Genomic DNA, 20503 nt, shown 5'->3' on the forward strand with positions numbered 1-20503 from the left:
AGCAACCAAAAGTCTCATAAAAAGTAGTTCATGCGACTCATGCGTCATTTTCCAAGTCTTCTGAAGACGTACGATCCCTTTGTATAATGAACAGAAACTCCCTTTGGGCAATACTTTAAAAATGTAAGGAATGTTCTGGGTTCAACACAAGTTAGGCTCAACTGACAGCATTTGTGGCATAATTTTGATTACCACAAAAAATTTTTTTACTCATCCCTTGTTTATTTAAAAAAAAAAAGGACAAAATGCAGTTAAAGTAAGGCACTTACAATGGAAGTGAATGGGACCAGTCTATAAATGTTAAAATACACAATTTTTCAAAGGTAAATTCACAAGATATAAACACTATTTTGTTAAATCAAATTATAACATATAATTTTAGTGTGGTAAAATCAGGATTTTCATCATCATTGCAACAAAATTGTAATATTGGATATAACTTTACACAGATGACGTTAACAAGTGATTTTATCACACTAAAATTATGTTAACACGTATAATGTTTAGGTCTTGTGGCAATACTTGTGGAAAACATTGTGTATGTTAACGTCTATCGACTGGCTCCGTTTACTTCCATTGTAAGCACCTTACTTTTTGCTTTATTTTAAATAAACAAGGGCCATAATGAGAGTCAAAATTATTTTTGTAGTAATCAACAATATGCCACAAGTTCTGTTAATTAATAGTTTTGAACCTGGAACATTCATTTAAGAGTGTTGGGTATATAATCCATGTAATCCATAAAAATGTAACTGTAATTTAAAAATGCACATTCAAAAACTTTTATGTAATCTAATTACAAGTACTTGATTTTTGCAATCTGATTACATAATCCAGATTACATGTAGTCCATTACTACTAGGGGTGTAAAAATGCATGCATTGATTATGGAATTTAAGAAACGATTATCATTATTATATTAATACACAATTTGATACTGTTTCAGATCACACAAGCCTTCTTGCAAACGATGCGGAGCACGCAAGATTGAAGGGAAAAAGTGCACTTTAAATTAAGAAAGTTCATGCTGCCGAGTTCACTCCCTGCAACACGTAAGCGGGTAAATGGATGGAGACTGCCCAGTTTGGCTTTCTGTGTCATTATTCATAACTGTTTGCGTCCATTTGACCAAAAGAAGTTAATTGTCATTGCTTTCCTCTCCAATTGTGATATATTATTTTTATTTTGCTTTATATCTCATCATAAAATGAATTATTTCTCCATAATCACGAATAGAAAACAGCTTGAATAAATATGAATGGGCGAATTCACCAACTCGTTCACTCACTCTTGTTATAGTAAATGCTGCATGGTGCACTATGTACTGTGCATAGGTAATAGGGAGTGATTTCAGAATGTTCTAAAGAGAACTAACCAGTTAAGTGCTAAATGCCGGTTAATACTGGCACAATTTTTCACACTCAAATCTCACCATTCACACATACTGTGGACTAATTGGTCTATTTTTTTTTTTTCAGAAATCCCCCCAAATAAAAAAAAAATCCAATTATTTATAAATAATATTGTATGTGTTTATAATCTTGTGATAAACAGAAAGTTTTTGTAGTTGTCCTAACTTTGTAAACATGTAATTCTGGTTCTGATCACTCTACCTCACTTTGAAAATTCTTATTTCATTCCACTAGATGGCCGCAAGCACTAGAATTTTTTTCTTCTCTATGACATTCCATCACAATATACAGATCTGAAATATAGGTGGCGCTCTAATGCATTTTAGCCCTCAAAATGTGCTCATCCATAGACCTTCAGGTTAATTTTCAGTTCATGCACCACCCTTGTAATTTCATCGAATATCTTGGCCTCTGAGTGGACTAGAAGCTCAATTTAAATGTCATTAGAAAACTGAGATTTTATCATCAATAGTCAAAAACATACTTTTCTGATGATTTGTTTAGCATGCTTTTTCTGCTGGATGGCTGTATTTTGTTCTGGACATCTAAGATATAACATTAGATTATTCAGTCAAACAAGCTCAAAGACGTAAAAAATTGCTTTTTTTTTTTTTTTGGAAAAATGCCTAAGGTAAAAGCAGATATAAAGTTTTCAGCTATTTGGGGCCTACAGTAGCAGTGATTGGCGCATAAAAGAGAAATCATATTTCACATATTGTGATTCTTTTGATTCTTTCAAACTATGGTATTGGGGAAACAAAATTGTTTTAGAAAGTAACATAAAAATTAAAGTAATTAGTAATGTGAATATTTTTCAATTAAGTAATTAATAAAGTAATCTGATTACAATTTTAGAAAAATAATTAGTCATTTGTAGTGGATTACTATTTATAAGTAACTTACCTAACCGCTTCCGTTCTGCTGACTCTCATTGAAATTGAACAGGGAACTTGAAGGTACATCATACCATGCAAAACTGCCTTTATACACTACTTATAGATAGTTTTTAATTCTATGACCCTGCTTGTTTTAAAAATGGGTCTAATTTGTCTGCACATAGAATATTTTATTTGTAATTATTGGAGCAATAACGTTACATGATGTGCAATTCTATAATGCTTATTCCATGGTTTACATACTGTTTGTGTGCGTGTTTACATCGTCATTATGCTGCATCAAACATTGTATCATATTATATCAGATCTATAATGCATGTAACATAAGTAATATTTTTCTGTTTACACAGTATATGCAGCCACACACAAGCCAAACCCTACTTGGCCCTAAATGCATCTGTGACTAGTGCTTAATTCTGGCTATGAATTATTCTAAAATAATCAAATTGGATCAAATCAAATCGTGACCAAATTTCAGATTTCTCAATGCATCATAATCGTTAGGTAAAGAATCTGAATCAGATCCAATTGTTGTCAGTGCAAATATTTACACCCCTACTTTCTATCCAACACTGGCAACACCTAGATGAGCTCTTTCCGAGTCTGCTCGACATAACAGGCCATAAGCTGGAAATCGAGCGAGCTCACAGAGTCCCAGCTCACAGATCGGCTGAGGGAGACAGGCCCCAATCAATTCTGGCCAAATTTCTGAGATCATCCGATAAAGATCTCGTGTTGCGTGAGGCGTGGAGCAAAGGAAGGCATTCTTGGAAGAATCACAACATTTTCTTGCTCCCAGACTTTGCGAATTCGACAAGAGAGAAACGTGATTGATTCAAGGAATGCAAGAAACTCTTACATCGGAAGATCACTTTTGCACTGATGTTCCCGGCCACACTGAGAATAGATACTAAGGATGGCCTCAAAATATTTATATGCCCACAGCAAGCATTGTCTTACAAAGAAACAATGGGTGAGTAAAGCATTTGGTGATTTTCATGTGGCCCCCGAGTGAATTGACTCGCTGTACATACACTCGACTGTCTGAGGAAGCTGGGCGCATTTTTGTTTCTTTTTGTGTTAGTTCCACCTAGTGGCTGGAGTTTGTTTTGTGGAGTAACTCTCCTTCAAGAAACTTTTGCATCAATGGAAGGTCGCGTTTACACTGAAGTTCCCAGCCAAATTGAGAATAGATACTAAGGATGGCCGCAAAATATTTACATGCCCACAACAAGTGATGTCTTCCATAAAATCAATGGACTGAGGAAGTCATGGTGTGTTTCTCATGTGCCCCCGAGTGAACTTGACTTGCTGAATATACTCTTGACCATCCGAGGAAGCTGGGTGCCATTTTTGTTTCTGTTTGTGCTGGTCCCTCCTAATGGCTGGAGTTTGTTTTGTGGAATAACACTCCTTTGGGACAGTTTGTGGATGAATCTGCTCATTCTTTGTGCTTATGCCTCCTGTTGGCTGGAGTTTGTTTTTGGCAGGACATTGGAATGATTACGTCATCTGCTACACTCGTGAAACAGCCGGCTCACTGAGCATTTGTTTGCCTGTCCGAGGAAACTGAACAAATTATTATTATTATTATTATTTTTTGTGCTAGCGGCTGGAGTTTATTTTGTGGAGGAACATACCTTTGATACAATTTTGTGAATGAATCTACTGTTGGGCCTCATGTATTCAGATAGAAGACAAAGGCAGGCCTAATACAGTCGTTAAAAACCTAACTCAAGCCCCCACCTTCCAAGTCGTAAATCTTACTGATAAAAATCGCACCAAAATCAAACAAAGGGAGTCCAAAACAGACTACAAATCCATGAATCCTTGCTCACTAAAGGATCGAACTCTCAACTCCTATTGGATGAGGCACACAACAGAACGTCCCTCAAACATAACATCATCAGGAGTTGAAATACCTCTGAAATGCTTCCAGAATTTGCTTTCAGCGACTTTGTTTGCAGCGTGTGGACGCAGCTCTTCGCTGCTCTCCGGTGCAACCTCGTGGCACAAGGAAGTAACGTCCGACTTGAAACTGTAGCCATACAATCTCCATCTCGCTGGACGAGTTGAGATTACTCTGTGTTCAACCGAACACTCTAACGGATCCGAAGGAGACCGCCGAGCAATTCGCATCTTCATCCGTTTGCCTACAGAAGTGAAGAGATTAAAGATTTCTCTTCCATCTTCAATCAAGTCGACATTTCTGAGTTCTCCGCCAGCCCGCCGAGAATCAACAGCCGTACCGCCCACCGACAGAGTGAGGAAACGGCCTCCCGTCATCACCCGAGCCTCAAGGAACCGGGTCAGAGTTAAAGGACGGAGGAAAACACATTCTACCTGTGTCCTCATGCGATTCAAGTAAGAGGTTTACGTCTGGGCAGAGATAGAATATTATAGTGTGTTATTCTTGTGTTTCAAGGTTTTTGCTTGTACAGTTTACGGACCGCCATGTCCGCTCATTATTAATACTCAGGGTATTAATTATCACAAATTTGTTTTGCTGTATTGTGGTCCAACCAAATTGGATTGTTGTGCAATTTCGCCATCGCGGGTGAGACAGCAACTGAGTTCATCCATTAAAGAGTCGAATAACGCGGGACTTTTACGAGCCCCACTCGTAAAACCGCGTCTCTGAGTGATAAACTGAGAGCTGCTTTCTCTCCCACTATCGCGAAATCGGCTTTAAGGCTGTCACTTCTCTCTCTCTCTCTCTCTCGTACTAATTACACACACACTGTCACACACACACTGTCACACACACACACCTTATGTGTTATAGGATTATTTTATTTCCATATTTAATCATATCACTGTTTAGTTTGTAGTTGTAAGTCGGAAGTTTATTGACTGCATTGTATTGATTATTAATTGATATTACTGCATAAATAAACTTTGTTTATATTACAAAGAGAAGTGTTTTGGTTTGTTTTGCATACGCCTGTGTCATGCTGACGGGATGTCAGTGCTCGGATTCAAACCTTCATTTATTGTTTTTTCCCGAAAATCGATATTCTTCGGATGTCGATTTTCCTAAGAAAACAATCTAATATTGAGACTGTTTTACTGTTTGGTTATTAGTCCCTGATTCCAGGGTGGTGCCCCGACAATGTTAACCCTTATTAATATTCTATTGATTTTTGATAATTGATAATTATCTTTGATGATTTCTGAATTTGAATGATCAATAAGCTAGTGTTAATTTCAATTAATGTTTCATCGATATTAACAATTAACGATTATCTTTGATAATCGTTGATTTAAAGGATTAAAAAAAGCTAACATTGATTCTCATCAATGTTCTATTGATTTTAATAATTAATAATTATCTTTGATAATTATTAATTATTGCTAATAACCAAACTTGCTCCTAAACGTAGCACACTACATTTACTAGAGCCCCATATGAGGTTTTAATGAGTTAGATTCAATTAATTAATTTAAATATTAATTAATAACTTAAGAAATAATTATTAATTATTTCTGATAGTAATACTGATCTAAACAACCAGTAAAGCCCTACACTACACATTCTTTGTGTTTATTCTGCCTATTGGCTGGAGTTTGTTTTATAGATTATTTTCTGTTATGTAAATCTGTCTCACAAAATTTGTACAGAAGCACCAGACATAAGCAATCGAACGGCAAAGTTGTCACGGGGGCTCTCGTAGGCGTACATGGACTGTTTGAGTTTAGAGGGATGGACGCCAGTTGGCGCTGTCGTGCACGGGGTTAATGCGCATGTTTTTCTTTTTCAGCTTGTTTGGTTTGGGGGGAAGTTCAGGGTTTGACTGTTGCACTAATGGGGAATGTGGTCTTTATAATTTTATTTTTGATACACAATCTATTTTTTCTAATATGTCAAAATGTCAAATGTTAATATGAGCGGATTGTCTCTCTCCACGTGGAAAGTGAATGGGTTGGAGCACCCCATAAAAAGAAGGAAAGTTATTTCTTTTCCTAAATGTAAGAAATATGATATAGTGTTTCTTCAAAAAACACATCTTTCCCCACTAGAAGCTGAAAAATTTGGGAAAATATGGGGTGGGCATGTTTTCTTTAGTGCTGGCTCAAGTAAGAGCAGGGGAGTCATTATATTGGTATCTACAATTCAAATGTCTCAAACTGATTAAAGATAAATTATGAAGAGTCATTATTGTTTTAGCAGAAATTCAGGGGCAAAGGTTGATTTTGGCTAATATTTACACACCTAACATTGATGATCAGGGCTTTTTTATTGATCTTGAAGGGATGTTGCAAGCTGCTGGCACCCCTCATGATATAATATTGGGAGGAGACTTTAATCTTTTGATGGACTCAGTCCTTGATTATAATGAAGTAAAAGTGTGTAAGCCCCCTAGAGCAACATTGATGCTTCAAAGGATGTGTAAAAATCTTGGTCTTACAGATATTTGGAGACTTTTGAACCCATCTGGTAGGGACTATACATTTTTTTCATCAGTCCATAAGATTTATTCTAGGATAGATTTGTTTGTTTTTGTTTTTTTTTTTTTTTTTGTATCTTAGTCCCTCATTTCATCTGTTTTTGATTGCTCAATTGGAATATTTTAGTGTCAGATCATGCCCTGGTGTGTTTAGAGGTGAAAAATTAATCATATAGTGCTTTAATGTATCCCTTTTGCAAAATCCTGATTTCCAACAAATGTTAAAGGCTGAAATCAGTGTTTATATAGAGACCAACTGGTCCTCAGTATCCTCTGTGGGCATGGCTTGGGAGGAACTTAAGGCAGTTTTTAGGGGTCGGATCATACACTATGCCTCATTCATCAAAAAATCCAAAGCACGAGAACTCGTGGAGTTGGAAGGGAATATTAAAAGTGCTGAGGCAGAGCTGAAGCGCCTAATGTCATCTGATGGCCTCAGAGAATTGACCCGATTGAAATACACATATAATACTATTTTGTCTTGGAAGGTAGAGTTTTGGTTATTCAGGGCAAGACAGTCATACTTTGAGTTGGGGGACAAAGCAGGGAAGCTTTTGGCTAGATATATAAAGCAGAGAGAGTCTTTTTCTACCATTCCCTCAGTGAAATCTGCTGGTGGTGAAATTATTACCTCGGCCATTGATATTAATAACGCCTTCTTGATCTTGATCTCTATAATTCCACGTCTTCATCGACTGATGAGGATATAAGTTTGTGGAGCAAAAAATTTATCTTGATTCTGAGATAAACTTGGAGGAACTGGCTCCACTTTTGTTAGAAGTTTATACGGAATCATTAAAGAATGGAAAGCTTCCGCCAACCATGACACAAGCCCGGATCAGTCTGAATCTTAAAAAAGACAAAGATCCAAGCGAGTGTAAGAGTTATCATCCAATTTCCCTGATCCAGCTAGACATTAAAATATTGTCAAAAATTTTGGTTTACCGATTAAGTAAAGTTGATATCTCTTATACATATAGATCAGGTGGGGTTTATTCAGGGCTGCAGCTGTTCTGATAACATTAGGCGTTTCATCAATATCATGTGGTCAGTGGCGAATCATCAGACTCTGGTCGCTGCCATCTCACTTGATGCCGAAAAGGTATTTGATATGGTAGAATGGGATTATCTTTTTAAGATTTTGGAAATATATGGGTTCAGGAATAGTTTTATTTGATGGATTAAATTACTTTATAGACACCTGGCAGCAGCTGGATTAATTTCAGATTATTTTACTCTGGATAGGGGCACCCGGCAGGGTTGCCCTCTTTCCCCATTATTGTTCTGTCTTGCCCTGGAACCATTAGCAGCCGCGACAAGAAAGGAGGATGATTTTCCAGGGGTGATGGCGGGAGGTGTGGCGCATAAGCTTTTGGTCTACGCAGATTATACTTTATTATTCGTCTCCAACCCCACTAGATCTATGCCTTGCCTCCACAGAATTATTAATTCCTTTTCTAAGTTCTCAGGATACAGAGTTAATTGGTCTAAATCTGAAGCTCTGGCTCCGACAGCATACTGCCCAGTAACGGCTTTCTAGCTAGGCGCCTTCCAGTGGCCCAAAAAGGGCATTAAATATTTGGGCATTTTATTCCTGGCAAATTTGTCTGATTTAGTTAGAGTTAATTTTGATCCCTTAATAAAAAGTTTCTCGAGCAATGTGGGCAGGTGGGCTTCATTACATTTATCTATGATTGGGAAGGTTAATTTTATTAAAATGAATTGTATTCCAAAATTTAACTACCTATTACAATCTCTCCCTGTAGATATCCCCCTCTCTTATTTCAAGCAATTTGATAGCACAGCGAAGTCCTTCATTTGGAATGGTAAGCGTCCCAGATTACATTTTAACAAGTTACATAGACCGATTGACAAAGGTGGGTTAGGTCTACCCAAGATTTTGTTTTATTAATATGCATTTGGACTCAGACATTTGGCTCACTGATCACTTGCACCTGAGAGAGCCCCTCCTTGGTTTTGTATTCAACAGGAAGTTCTTGCCCCTATTTCGCCATTGCAAAGCCTTTCTATCAAACTAATTGGAGAAGTTAAGTTACACCCCGTTATCTCGCATTTGCACTCGGTATGGACAAAAGTGCCCAGAGTGTTTAATTCAGACATTTAATGTTGCTTCAAGCAATATGGCTGAACCCAAAATTATGTATTGATAAGTCCCCTTTCTGCTGGTTAGAGTGGATTGTGAGGGGGGTTGCTACACTCGGTGACCTATATGTGAGTGGAGTGTTGACATCCTTTGAAAATTTGATTCAACATTTTGGGATTCCCAGATCTCAGTTCTATAGGTATTTACAGCTGCTTTGAATTGTTTTTGGGAGTAGCATACACCCCCTTAAAGCGGCAGATATTCTGGGAGAGGTGATTACTGCTTTTGGAAAAGGTCATGAGGCATCAGTGTATTATTCCCTGTTATTTCAGGGTATGGGGGACAGAGCTCTAACTTCTATCATGAGATTGTGGGAGAAAGATTTAAACTTGGTATTGGAGGAGGGAGTGTGGGCTAGGATTCTAAAAAAATTAAAGTCTGTATCTAGAAATGCATGGGTTTGCCTTATGCAGTTCAAGATTTTACATAGATTCTATTGGACCCCTTCTAGATTGTATAGGCTTGGTCTTAAAGACACACCTACCTGCTGGTGATGCCAGTCGGAGGATGGAGACACAACCCATGTTTTTTGGAGGCGCGTTAAGATCCAAGGGTTTTGGTTGAGGGTTCAGAATTTTGTATGTGATGTCTTGGGCACTCAGGTTTAGTTTTGCCCCAGACTCTGTATTTTGGGAGATGGGGAGAGTGGCAGCCTTAGAGGAGGTGTCTTATAGAAGATTAGAGAATCTGGATTTGTTTGTTGGAAAATGGGGTGTATATTTAGCGTTCTTGGAGGGTTCTCGAGTGGAATAGTGGAGAGAGAGGGATAATAGTCAGTGTGTGTGATTTATATATATATATATATGTTTTCCCTCTCTTTATTAGTTGTTTGGTTTTTGTTTTTGTTTTCTTTTGTATGTGTTCATGTAAGACCACCTGGGTGTTTGTTGAGGTTCGGGGTGGTGTGGGGGATGGGGAGGAGGAGGGCTGGTAGTGGGTGTTAAAAGTTGATTTTGTGTATTTATGTTTTGTTTTTCTGTGTTTTAATAAAAATGTTAATCATAAAAAAAAAAAAATTAAAAAAAGAGGGATGAGTCTAAATTATTTTAATGTGGTAATCAACGTTAAGACAGAAATGCTGTCGACTGAGCTTAACGTCTATTGAACCCGGAATATACTTTTAGGTGTTAACATGCAGTTATTACCTTGTTTTTACTTGATCTAACTCTTACAAATAAACTTTGTTGGTGTAACCTAATGTATTCAGGTTGAGTTTCAAATAATATTTCAAATAATATTGTTGACTTTACAGTGTAGACACTCAGACAGTCCAAATACATTTGTAAGGAAATGGAACAATGCAGGTACTAATAATTGTCAGATATACTGTATTTTTTTATTTGACTCAGTAAGTACACTTGGACAACAAATACACTAACACCTGTAGTTGTGACCATGCAAACCTCATTCTCATTCTATTAAATTAAAATATCTCGTGATTTCACCTCCTTTACAAACTGAAGAAAACAAGCAAACATAAAGATTTTCAAGTGGACAAAATAGTCAAGTCACACCTCTTGTATGTGTGTGTCCATTGTGTGTTCACCTGTCCCTTACACACACTGTTATTTTTCAAAAACAGAAAAATATACATCAAGTATGACTGTTTGGTACAGTACTGCAAAAATATGATGAACCACAAGGTTTGCAATTAAATAACATTCATCTGTTCCTTTTCTTAGATCATTTCATTGGCCATTATATTCATTTTAAATCATATTAAATCTAATCTGTTATCATTATTGATCATTGTCTCTCGGTCAAGTCTCACACATGGACAAAAAAAGTATACAGCCACATTTATTGTGATGTGTGGAATAGAAATTAAGCAGATTGAAACATGTTTCCAATTTCCTTTGAATGGATTAAAATTACAATTTACCCTTCACTAAGCTCGGCCCTGCTTGGTTATTATTGCTAGCACAGACGCAGAATGTCCTATTGGATGATGAATTTGAGAGTTCTGTAAACAGCGCAATTTTCAGCCAAATATAAAATAAATGTTATATATATTATTTATACTTTATGTATGAATGCTGGAATAAAGTGTGCCATTGCAAAGCATCTTTTATCTTTCTTAAAAAAGAATTAGTTAAATTATGCAAGCTGTGGAGACTCCAAGCTAGAATTGAGGAAAACGCTTACCACAGTCAACTAAAAAGAGATGCCTCATCTTGTGTAAGTGAACATAACGTTTCTTCAAACGTACAATAATGAACTCTTTAGTTACTATCACCTCTACTGTAACCTAAATCTATACATAAATGAATTAAAATTAAATTAGTAACATTAATTTACCTTGGAGCACATGTAAGTGTCCTTACTGATGTTATACATGTTTATTTGGAAATGTGGGCTAAAAGCATGCAAGATTTGGATACGGATTTGAATAAAAAAAATAACAAGTGTTCGGTTTCTTGTGTCATCGCCTGACAACAACATTTAACCGTATTTTTTTATACTTTCGGTATAAAATTTAATTTAAAATTTAATTTAAAACTGTCCAAACACATAGCCGTTCCAAAGACTGATAGTATGACAGGTGGCTACACATGCTGAGTATGATTAAGGGCTGTACAATATATCTATTTCTAAATATAAATTGCGAATGATCTTATCGCTATAAACAAACTGCCAGGTTAGCAATATGATTTGAATGTATTAACCCGTAAAGTTTATAAAGATGCAGAGATATATTTATTAGCGCTGTCAATCGATAAAATTTTTTAATCGAATTAATTACATGGTATGCAGATTAATTAATTGCATATTTAAATATTCACTGAGAAATCACCTCAAATAACAATAATTTCAAAATGATTATTCAATAATTATATATAGTTATATTTAAATAATTATAAATAATATATACGTATATATTATAAAAAATTATATTCATATAATTAAAATGCATTACATTATTTTGGCAGATGAGTAAAGCATTAAGACAATACAAAAATGAGCTTTAGAGTCCAATATATTATTTACTTCCATATTATTGAACATAAGCTTATCATTGGCCTACAGTTAACAGCAATTAACTCATTTTGCAACTGAATTTGTCAATCAGTCCGAGATTTAAGGGCTTGTTTAAGGACTCGTCAATGCACACCTGCGTCAGACATATGCTTTTGGAGCATCTCACTTTGGTTGCGTTGCCTCATAAACATACTGTTTTTAGGTTGCTGTGTCAGTTTAAATGTAGTTTAAAACTTGGATGCGTTCGGATTTGTGTACTATAAAGCTGTGTTTGAATACAAGAACGCGTCCGTCCTCATCTTGTGTGGTGAGAGTGGTTTGTTCTCTGTATAAGCTGCTTGTTGCCTATACAGCTGGAGTTTTGCTTACTGCCCCCTGGAGAAAACAGGTGGTACTTCAAGCTTAAATTGATACGATGGTATGAATATTCCTTATTACGGTCCGGGGACATGATTAAATGCGGACATTTTTTGAACGCATTATTTTTAATAGAATTAATCACACTGAATTAACGTGTTAAATCGACAGCCTTAATATTTATCTTGAGATGTAATTTTGCCAACCTGATATTATGAAAATCACTTGACTGTGTCAAAACATTTTTTTAAATGAAATTATATGGTACATGTATTGCGGCAGTTCCCAGGTGAAATGTCCACTGTGTGGCGTTAAAAGCGAGTTAAATGTTCTCCCAAATAGATGAGGTTTTTAAGATTAGTGCTCTTGATCTTGTGTTAAATAATAAAAATAAAAAACATTTCTACCCTAAACCTTAAACCTAACCGATACTATCATAAAAAGCAAATGTGAGGTGAAAAACGCAATTGCTGAAGCAACCACGTCATTTTGTGGTGCTTTTATGACACTATCATCTCAAGTTGTTATTGTAGCACCTCTAGTGTTTTACTTCACTGGGAAAATGCCGCGATACATAGAACGAGCCACATAAAAGTCATTTAGCAAAAACGTAGTTATAGTAGCATGATTCTTTGAGACCAGGTTGCATTTTGCACATGTAAACAGTTCATGTTGCTTACCTTTTGTTTAGATTTCCATTTGATTGCCATTAATGCTGGATAATACCTTTTTACAGAATGTCACTTCATGTCCATTGGATTTGTCAATGTTTTTGGGATTTAAATCTACTTGAAAATAATTTTATAACATTTTGACTCATTAACCTTAGGTTTATTGCATCGCACTTCGCCATCGCAGTATCCAGCACGTTTATCGCATATTGTCTTTTTCCGCCATATCATGTAGCCCTAGAATGATTGGTCAGTAACCTTATTAGGCAGGGCTTAGCGAAGGGTAAATTGCTGGTACAAAGTTGCTCCTAGATGGACCTGTACTCACTGACCATCAAACAGAAGATGAGGTGGCCTGTTGGACAGAATGCAGATGATTTGAAGGGGAAACAAACAGAAAAAGCATCAGATTGGCATCACCACCTCACCACCTGACTACTATAGTCCTCTGTCACACCTGTTCCCTCTTGCGTTATCTCCATTTCCTCTTCTGTGTCTCCTTCGTCCTCCTCCTGTCCTTTAAACTGTGATGCTTTTTGTTCCTTCATTCTCCTGCGTTCTTCTCGCCTCCTCTCCCGCTCCTCCTGCCTCTCCTGTTGGTGGCAGTATTGCACTCGTCGCAAGAAAAGCTCCCGCGCATACTTGTACAGCTTCATGTCCAGTGCATTCAACTCCTCTATGCGCCGGCGAGTGGGAGCTCCTACCGTGACCCCGGCCGCACGGGTACCGTTAATCTGAGTGAAGGCGGCAATGAAGTGCAAGCCGAACGTCCTTTCAAAAAGGAACTGTGTTTTGCGTTGGAACTCAGTCAGACCGAAAAAGGCCATGCGACGCAAGTTGCGCTTAGCGCTGCTCAGGAGCAGCTCGGCTCGCCGTTCTTCGCTCATGGAGGACAGGTTGTAGCAGCCCACCAGACTGAGATCGGCCAGCATGCGAGTCTGGCGGTTGTTGGCTAAGTTTGACGGGCAGGCCATAAACTCCTGTAGAGACACACCGGTCCAGTCTTCACTGCTGTAGCAGGCCGGCAGCTCGTCTGGGGTCGGTGGACGCCCGTCGCACATGTGTAGCGCCGTCTTCCAAGTGGCACCGCGCTGCACGTGCTTCCACTCGCTCAGGTAGCGTGACACGGGGTCCCGCAACAGCGTGATGTAGTAGAAGTTCCTGTCAAGAGAACCAAGAACCAGTTTTGAGGGACTGTACTTCTGTACTAAATCTTCAATAAAAAATGTTTGTTTTTCATACAATAAAAGTGGATGGTGATTTTTAATGCCAAGCTCCAAAAAGGACAAAGAGCACAATGAAAGTATCATAAAAGTAGTCCGTATGACTGGTGCACTCTAGTCTTTTGAAGCCATACTAAGCTTTGAAATTTAGCTTGAAATTTAAACCCCAACTGTGTTTGGGTCATTTTTGACCCAGGAGGGGTAGATAATAATTTTTAAATACAACATCATTTTTAATACGGGAACCAAACTTTGTGACTTTGTCAAGACTATCAAAATACACATAATACATTTTTTTCAGATTTTCTAATAATATAGTTACATTTTTTACATTTGCGGGTCAATTCTGACCCAGGCATCAATTGTGACTTTACACATGTTGTTATGTAGATTTTTCTGTACATTTATGAATTAGATTTTGTCTTATTAAAAACTTGCTACATTACAAAAACACTTACATTTAGCCTCTTTCCCATACTCTTTCACACATTTTTTTGTCTCTCAATGAGACTGCATCTTGTTTACAAACATGCACACACATACACACACACACGTTCCTGTAAAAAACAGACAGGACAGATGTAACAGACATAACAAATAAACCAAATCAAAGTTACTACTGTCTAAAGGGGGTGTGGTGAGAGCAAAATTTCATGCACACATGAATCTAAATTGGGCTTGAAAGAGGAAATTGTCCACATTTTACTCTGCAGCTATCTGATGCCGAACTAGCTTACAGCATACTCACACATCAACATTCGGCAGTTCATGAAAGTAAATAGAATAGATTTTGCTTTAAAACATAGTAAAGAAGTATTAATGTTGTATTCTTGAGTTGAACAGTTGTTTTGATGATGTTTTGTTAAAAAGAATACATTGGTTTCATAACTTTTGACCACCAAGTTGTATTGAGTAATAGAAAATTAATTCAAATTACTAGTAATTTTCACATTAGATTTTAATATTAATTGTGTATTATGTTATATTTAGATAAAATTTCACAGAAATGTTGATAAAAAGTTGTCTTCACATGTATCACACTGGTTTTACTGTAGTTAATGTATATTTTGAATTGGTAAAGAATTTCTACATTTTATTATTTCATATGGACAGTTAAGAACTTATAAATGACTTACAATATAGTTTTGGATGAAAACCATCAGTTATGAATGACTGAAAGCTTGAATTCCAATGTGTCAAAATTGACCCACGAATGCAAAAGGTGTATGCAGATTCTGAACGCAACAGGAGGGTTAAGCCATTATTCACTGATAACCTTCCCCTCTGCCAATTCACACAGTCTGACTACAATAGAGACATGAAAATATGTGCTAGTGAACAACATTCTTCCAAAAATACTAAACAACTGAAAAGAGAAAATAAGTCCAAAGGGTATTTATCAGAAATTGAGGCCAATAACAAGGCCAGTAAAACATCGATTTTTCAGCTTGGCAATAAAACCGCTCTGCGCTCAGAATAACATGCTCATGTTGGAGCAAAAGCGTGGTGATATGTGGCTTGCGCATTGTCACAGAGGTCCTCATCATTTTTCTAATTTCCTTTAGCAGCGATTGACACATCCTGCACAAGCATCATGTTATTTCCAATCAGCTAAATGCTGAGTGCCATTGAGTGCATCTCTAGACAGCTGAACACAACTCATTCTGAGATTACTGAATTCAGAAAAACAACATGAAAAAACAATTTGCTTCTATTGGAAAAAATTTTGTGAGCGTACAAGAGTATTCTGAGAAACAATGTGCAAAACAAATACCAGAACAGCACGTGAACATGCTAAATTCAACATCATGTTGCTCCAAACATGTATTACTTTTTTATTCTGTGGAACATAAATAAAAAAAAAAACATTTAATAGGTCGCTCTTTTCCATGCAGTTTCATTGAAAGGGGACTAGAGACTTCTCAGATTCAGAGAAAACAGAGTGAGACTGTTTCATAATCCTCATTTGGCTGGACAAATCCAAAAACCATTAAAAGCCATTTTCTCAGTTTCAGTGTTTGTGAAGCATGACTGTATATTATAATGAACTTTTTTTTTTATTATTATTATTATCAGAATACATGCCTACTTTTGAATGGTCGCCAATGGAGAAAGATGCTTTTTACCCTCATAGTGGTGTAGCTGCAGTATCTACCAGCAAAACCCCTGACCACTTGAGTCAGGGTCAGCGGTCATGGGTATGAATTTCACTTGCAGAACATGCAGGGAGTTGTTAACAATTCTTGGTAAATGGGATATGTTCGGATGTGATGTCATGACTGGTATCTCGTCTAAGATCCATTGAATGATCTGTCACATCATGGTCCAATTATGGCCCAGAATGTCATACTGGGTATGGAATTATAATACAGTGAAATCAATAACGCTTCACTATGGTAATCCATCTGCACATCAGCACTGACCTATTGGAGAAGCACTGTCAAATGCTAACCCGCTCAATACAGTCAAGCCAAGCAGGATATGATATGATAAGGAAGGTCAAAGTCATGATCACAGGCTCCACAGAGGTCTGACTGCTGTTGCTAAAGAATCTACAGAGCATTACAAATTTTTTTTAATTACAGTTCAGAATAATAACAGAAATCATATTCTGAAAGTGATAAAAAAAAACAGGGATCTCACACTTTTTAAGCAATGACCATGACCTTTCTATATTTATATAATTATATATATATATAATACTGTGTGTATATATACTGTATATATATACTGTATATATAATACTTTGTGTGTGTATATATATATATATATATATATATATATATATATATATATATATATATATATATATATACTCACACACACACACACTGCAGGTCAAAAGTTTTGAAACACTTGAACCGAAATGTTTCCCATGATCTTAAAAATCTTTTGATCTGAAGGTGTATGCTTAAATGTTTGAAATTAGTTTTGTAGACAAAAATATAATTGTATATTTTAGTTATATAAAATATAACTTTTTTCATTATAAGTCTAAAATGCAATAAAAAAAATAAATTAAAAAAAGTTTTTGAAATTGATGACTTGGACCAAATAATAAAGAAAAGCAGCCAATAAGTGCCCAGCATATAGATGGGAACTCCTTCAATACTGTTTAAAAAGCATCCCAGGGTGATACCTCAAGAAGTTGGTTGAGAAAATGTCAAGAGTACATTTCTGAAAATTCTAGGCAAATGGTGACTACTTTGAAGATGCCAAAATATAACACAGTTTTGATTTATTTTGGATTTTGTTTAGTCACAACATAATTCCCATAGTTCCATTTATGTTATTCCATAGTTTTAATGACTTTACTATTATTCTAAAATGTGAAAATAAATTATAATATAGAATGAGTAAGTGTTTCCAAACTTTTGACCGGTAGTGTATACTTGTGGGATGCTCCCAGTCAGCAATGGTGAGTACCTACCGACAGTGGTCCAACGAGGGACAAACCACAAACTGGTGACATGGAGTTGGGCACCCAAGGCTCATCGATGCACGAGGGCAACAAAAGCTATCCAGTCTAGTCCAAACTGACAGAAGGTCTACTGTGGCACAAGTCACCGAAAAGTTTAATGATGATTACGGGAGGAATGTGTCACAGTGCATTGCACCCTGCTGTGTATGGGGCTGCATAGCCGCAGACCAGTCAAAGTGCCCATGATGACCCCGTCCACTGTCAAAAGCGCCTACAATGGGCACGCGAGCGTCGGAACTGGACATTGAAGCAGTGGAATAAGGTTGCCTGGTCTGATGAGTCCCGTTTTCTTTTACATCACTTTTACATCCATGTATGTGTGCACCGTTTACCTGGGGAAGTCATGGCACCAGGATGCACTGTGGGAAGACGACAAGCTGGTGGAGGGAGTGTGATGCTCTGGACAATGTTCTGCTGGGAAACCCTGGGTTCAGCTATTCATTTGGACGACAATTTGACACGTGCCACCTACCTAAACATTGTTGCAGACCAGGCACAACCCTTCATTTCCCTGATGGCAGTAACCTCTTTCAGAAGGATAATGCGCCCTGTCACACTGCAGACATTTTCCAGGAATGATGAAGAGTTCAAGGTGTTGCCCTGGCCTCCAAATTCCCCAGATCTCAATATGATTGAGCATCTGTGGGATGTGCTGGACCAACAAGTCCGATCCACGGCAGCTCCACCTCACAACTTACAGGACTTGAAGGATCTGCTGCTAATGTCTTGGTGCCAGATACCACTGGACACCTTCAGGGGTCTTATACAGTCCATGCCTCAGTGGGTCTGCACTGTTTTGGTGGCACACGGAGGACCAACAGCATATTAGGCAGGTGCTCATAATGTTTTGGCTCATCGGTATATATTTATATATATATATATATATATATATATATATATATATATATACTGCTTACGCAACTCGCATCTGGTCATGCCACAAGGAAAGGTAACATGCTGGAGCAAATGTAAAATGTCTGATAGGAAATGGCACTTGTCAGTGTATCTGCATATTGTGGATGATCCTAGGGTACCGGAACTCTTGGAAACAACATGCAGACTTCCCGTGTGATCACTGAAGGCACCTTTAAGACTAGTTCTCACAGAATACTGATTAAATATATACAGTACTGTGTAAAAGTTTTAGGCACTTGTAAACAATGTTGCGTAGTGAAGATTTCTTAAAAAATAATGCCATGAATAGTCCAGTTGTCAGAGTTCAGCCACTTATGTTGGTTGTGTTTTTGTTGTCATTGTGGCTGAGCTCTGACACCCCTGTTTAGTGTTGTGTCTTGTTGGTTATTGGCACGAGTGCTTTGCTCTTATGTCATCCTTGTGGCATGCACTCGTGTCAATTGTTTCGTGTTTGCCTCTCACGACCTCGGGCACGCTTTGCGTTGCGCTCGCTTTGCGCTGCGCATACGGGATGCGACCCGTTGTCATGTTGTGCTGGGGTTCATCCACTTCGGCCTTGGTGCCTGTTTATCTGTGGCCAAGCCCTTGCACAAATGTCCCTGTCTTGTCTGTCGCTTGGCATGGGCGCATGTTGCCTTTGTCTCTGGCACTTCATCCGGACCAGGCATTAGAACTCCCTCTTTGGCCACCAGACTCTGGCCTTGGTCCGGATCCCCCATCCTGTTTTCCCCCTCCCTCCCACCCTTGGTTGGTCCTGTCGGCTCTGCCCTGGTTTGTCCTGCCAGCTCCGCCCTGGTTGGTCCTGCTGGCTCCTCCCTGGTCTGTTCCGCCGGTTCCATCCTGATTCCCCACCCTCCCGTCCCTATTTTATGTCTGTTTTGTTCTGTGTTTGAGCCTGTTCTGTTTGGTCTTGAGTCATGTTTGATGTTTCCCTTGGGATGCCAGGAGGCATCCCATTAGAGGCGGGGTAATGTCAGATTTCAACCACTTATGTTGGTTGTGTTTTTGTTGTCTTTGTGGCTGAGCTCTGACACCCCTGTTTAGTGTTGTGTCTAGTCTATGTGAGAATGCATGGCTCGCCCTTTTGGTGTTGTCATGCATTCTCTTGTCTTGTTGGTTATTTGCACGTCAATTGTTTTGTGTTTGTCTCTCGTGACCTTGGCGCACTTCAAATTGCACTCACTTTGTGTCTGTTGTCATGTTGTGCTCGTGTTTGCTGTCTGCATTCCATGTTAGTTCTGTAATTCTTGTTTATTCTAGTTTGGTTTTGTTTTTTCTCCATAGAGATAGTTTTGTTTTGTATGTTTTCTGTTTGTTTTCCCTTTTCTCCCCAATTTGGCATGCCCAATTCCAGCGTCTGTACTTGCTGAGCTACCCAGGACCCCGTTTTCTGTTTTTGTTTAATAAATGCTCATTACTGCCTATCTGCGCTTGGGTCCTTCCTTAAACATAAGGAACAGTAAACATAAAAAAGCTAAATTAATATTTGGCATGACCACCTTTGGCTTCAAAACAGCACCATTTCTCCAAGGTACACCTGGACACAATTTTTCTTGGTTGTTGGCAGATAGGATGTTCCAAGCTTCTTGGAGAATGTGTCACAGTTCTTCTATCTATTTAGGCTGACTCAATTGCTTCTGTCTCTTCATATAATCCCAAACTGACTCATTGTTCAGTGGGGGGCTCTGTGGGGGCAATGCCATCTGTTGCAGGCTCCCTGTTCTTCTATTCTATTCTAATTGCAAAAGTAATGTTTGGGAGTCTTACATTTATATTTCCTATTGACACACTAAAGCTTAAGATATAAATAACCATCTTAAGACAAATGTTATTGTGAAAAATGTTATGTGCCTCCGTCGCTGAAAATGCTGGCAGCGACTGGGGAGCGGCTTCCGTGGCCGTGAGCGCTAGAAGCAGCAGGGAAACGGCCTCCGTGGTCGGGGATGCTGGCAGGAGC

At 37.9% G+C, this 20503-nt stretch overlaps 1 protein-coding gene across 1 annotated transcript in view; it reads right to left on the bottom strand.

Moving 5' to 3' along the window:
• Window positions 1-10242: 10242 nt before the first annotated feature.
• hs6st3a (heparan sulfate 6-O-sulfotransferase 3a) overlaps window positions 10243-20503 on the bottom strand; it is a 56830-nt gene continuing 46569 nt past the window's right edge. Inside the window, exon 2 of the mRNA XM_051707657.1 lies at window positions 10243-14088. Within this exon, the coding sequence (XP_051563617.1) occupies window positions 13344-14088 (745 nt within the window). The 3' untranslated portion in view covers window positions 10243-13343. The remainder of the gene's footprint in view (window positions 14089-20503) is intronic.

The sequence above is a fragment of the Myxocyprinus asiaticus genome, chromosome 9, assembly GCF_019703515.2.
Source record: "Myxocyprinus asiaticus isolate MX2 ecotype Aquarium Trade chromosome 9, UBuf_Myxa_2, whole genome shotgun sequence".
NCBI classification, from domain to species: domain Eukaryota; kingdom Metazoa; phylum Chordata; class Actinopteri; order Cypriniformes; family Catostomidae; genus Myxocyprinus; species Myxocyprinus asiaticus.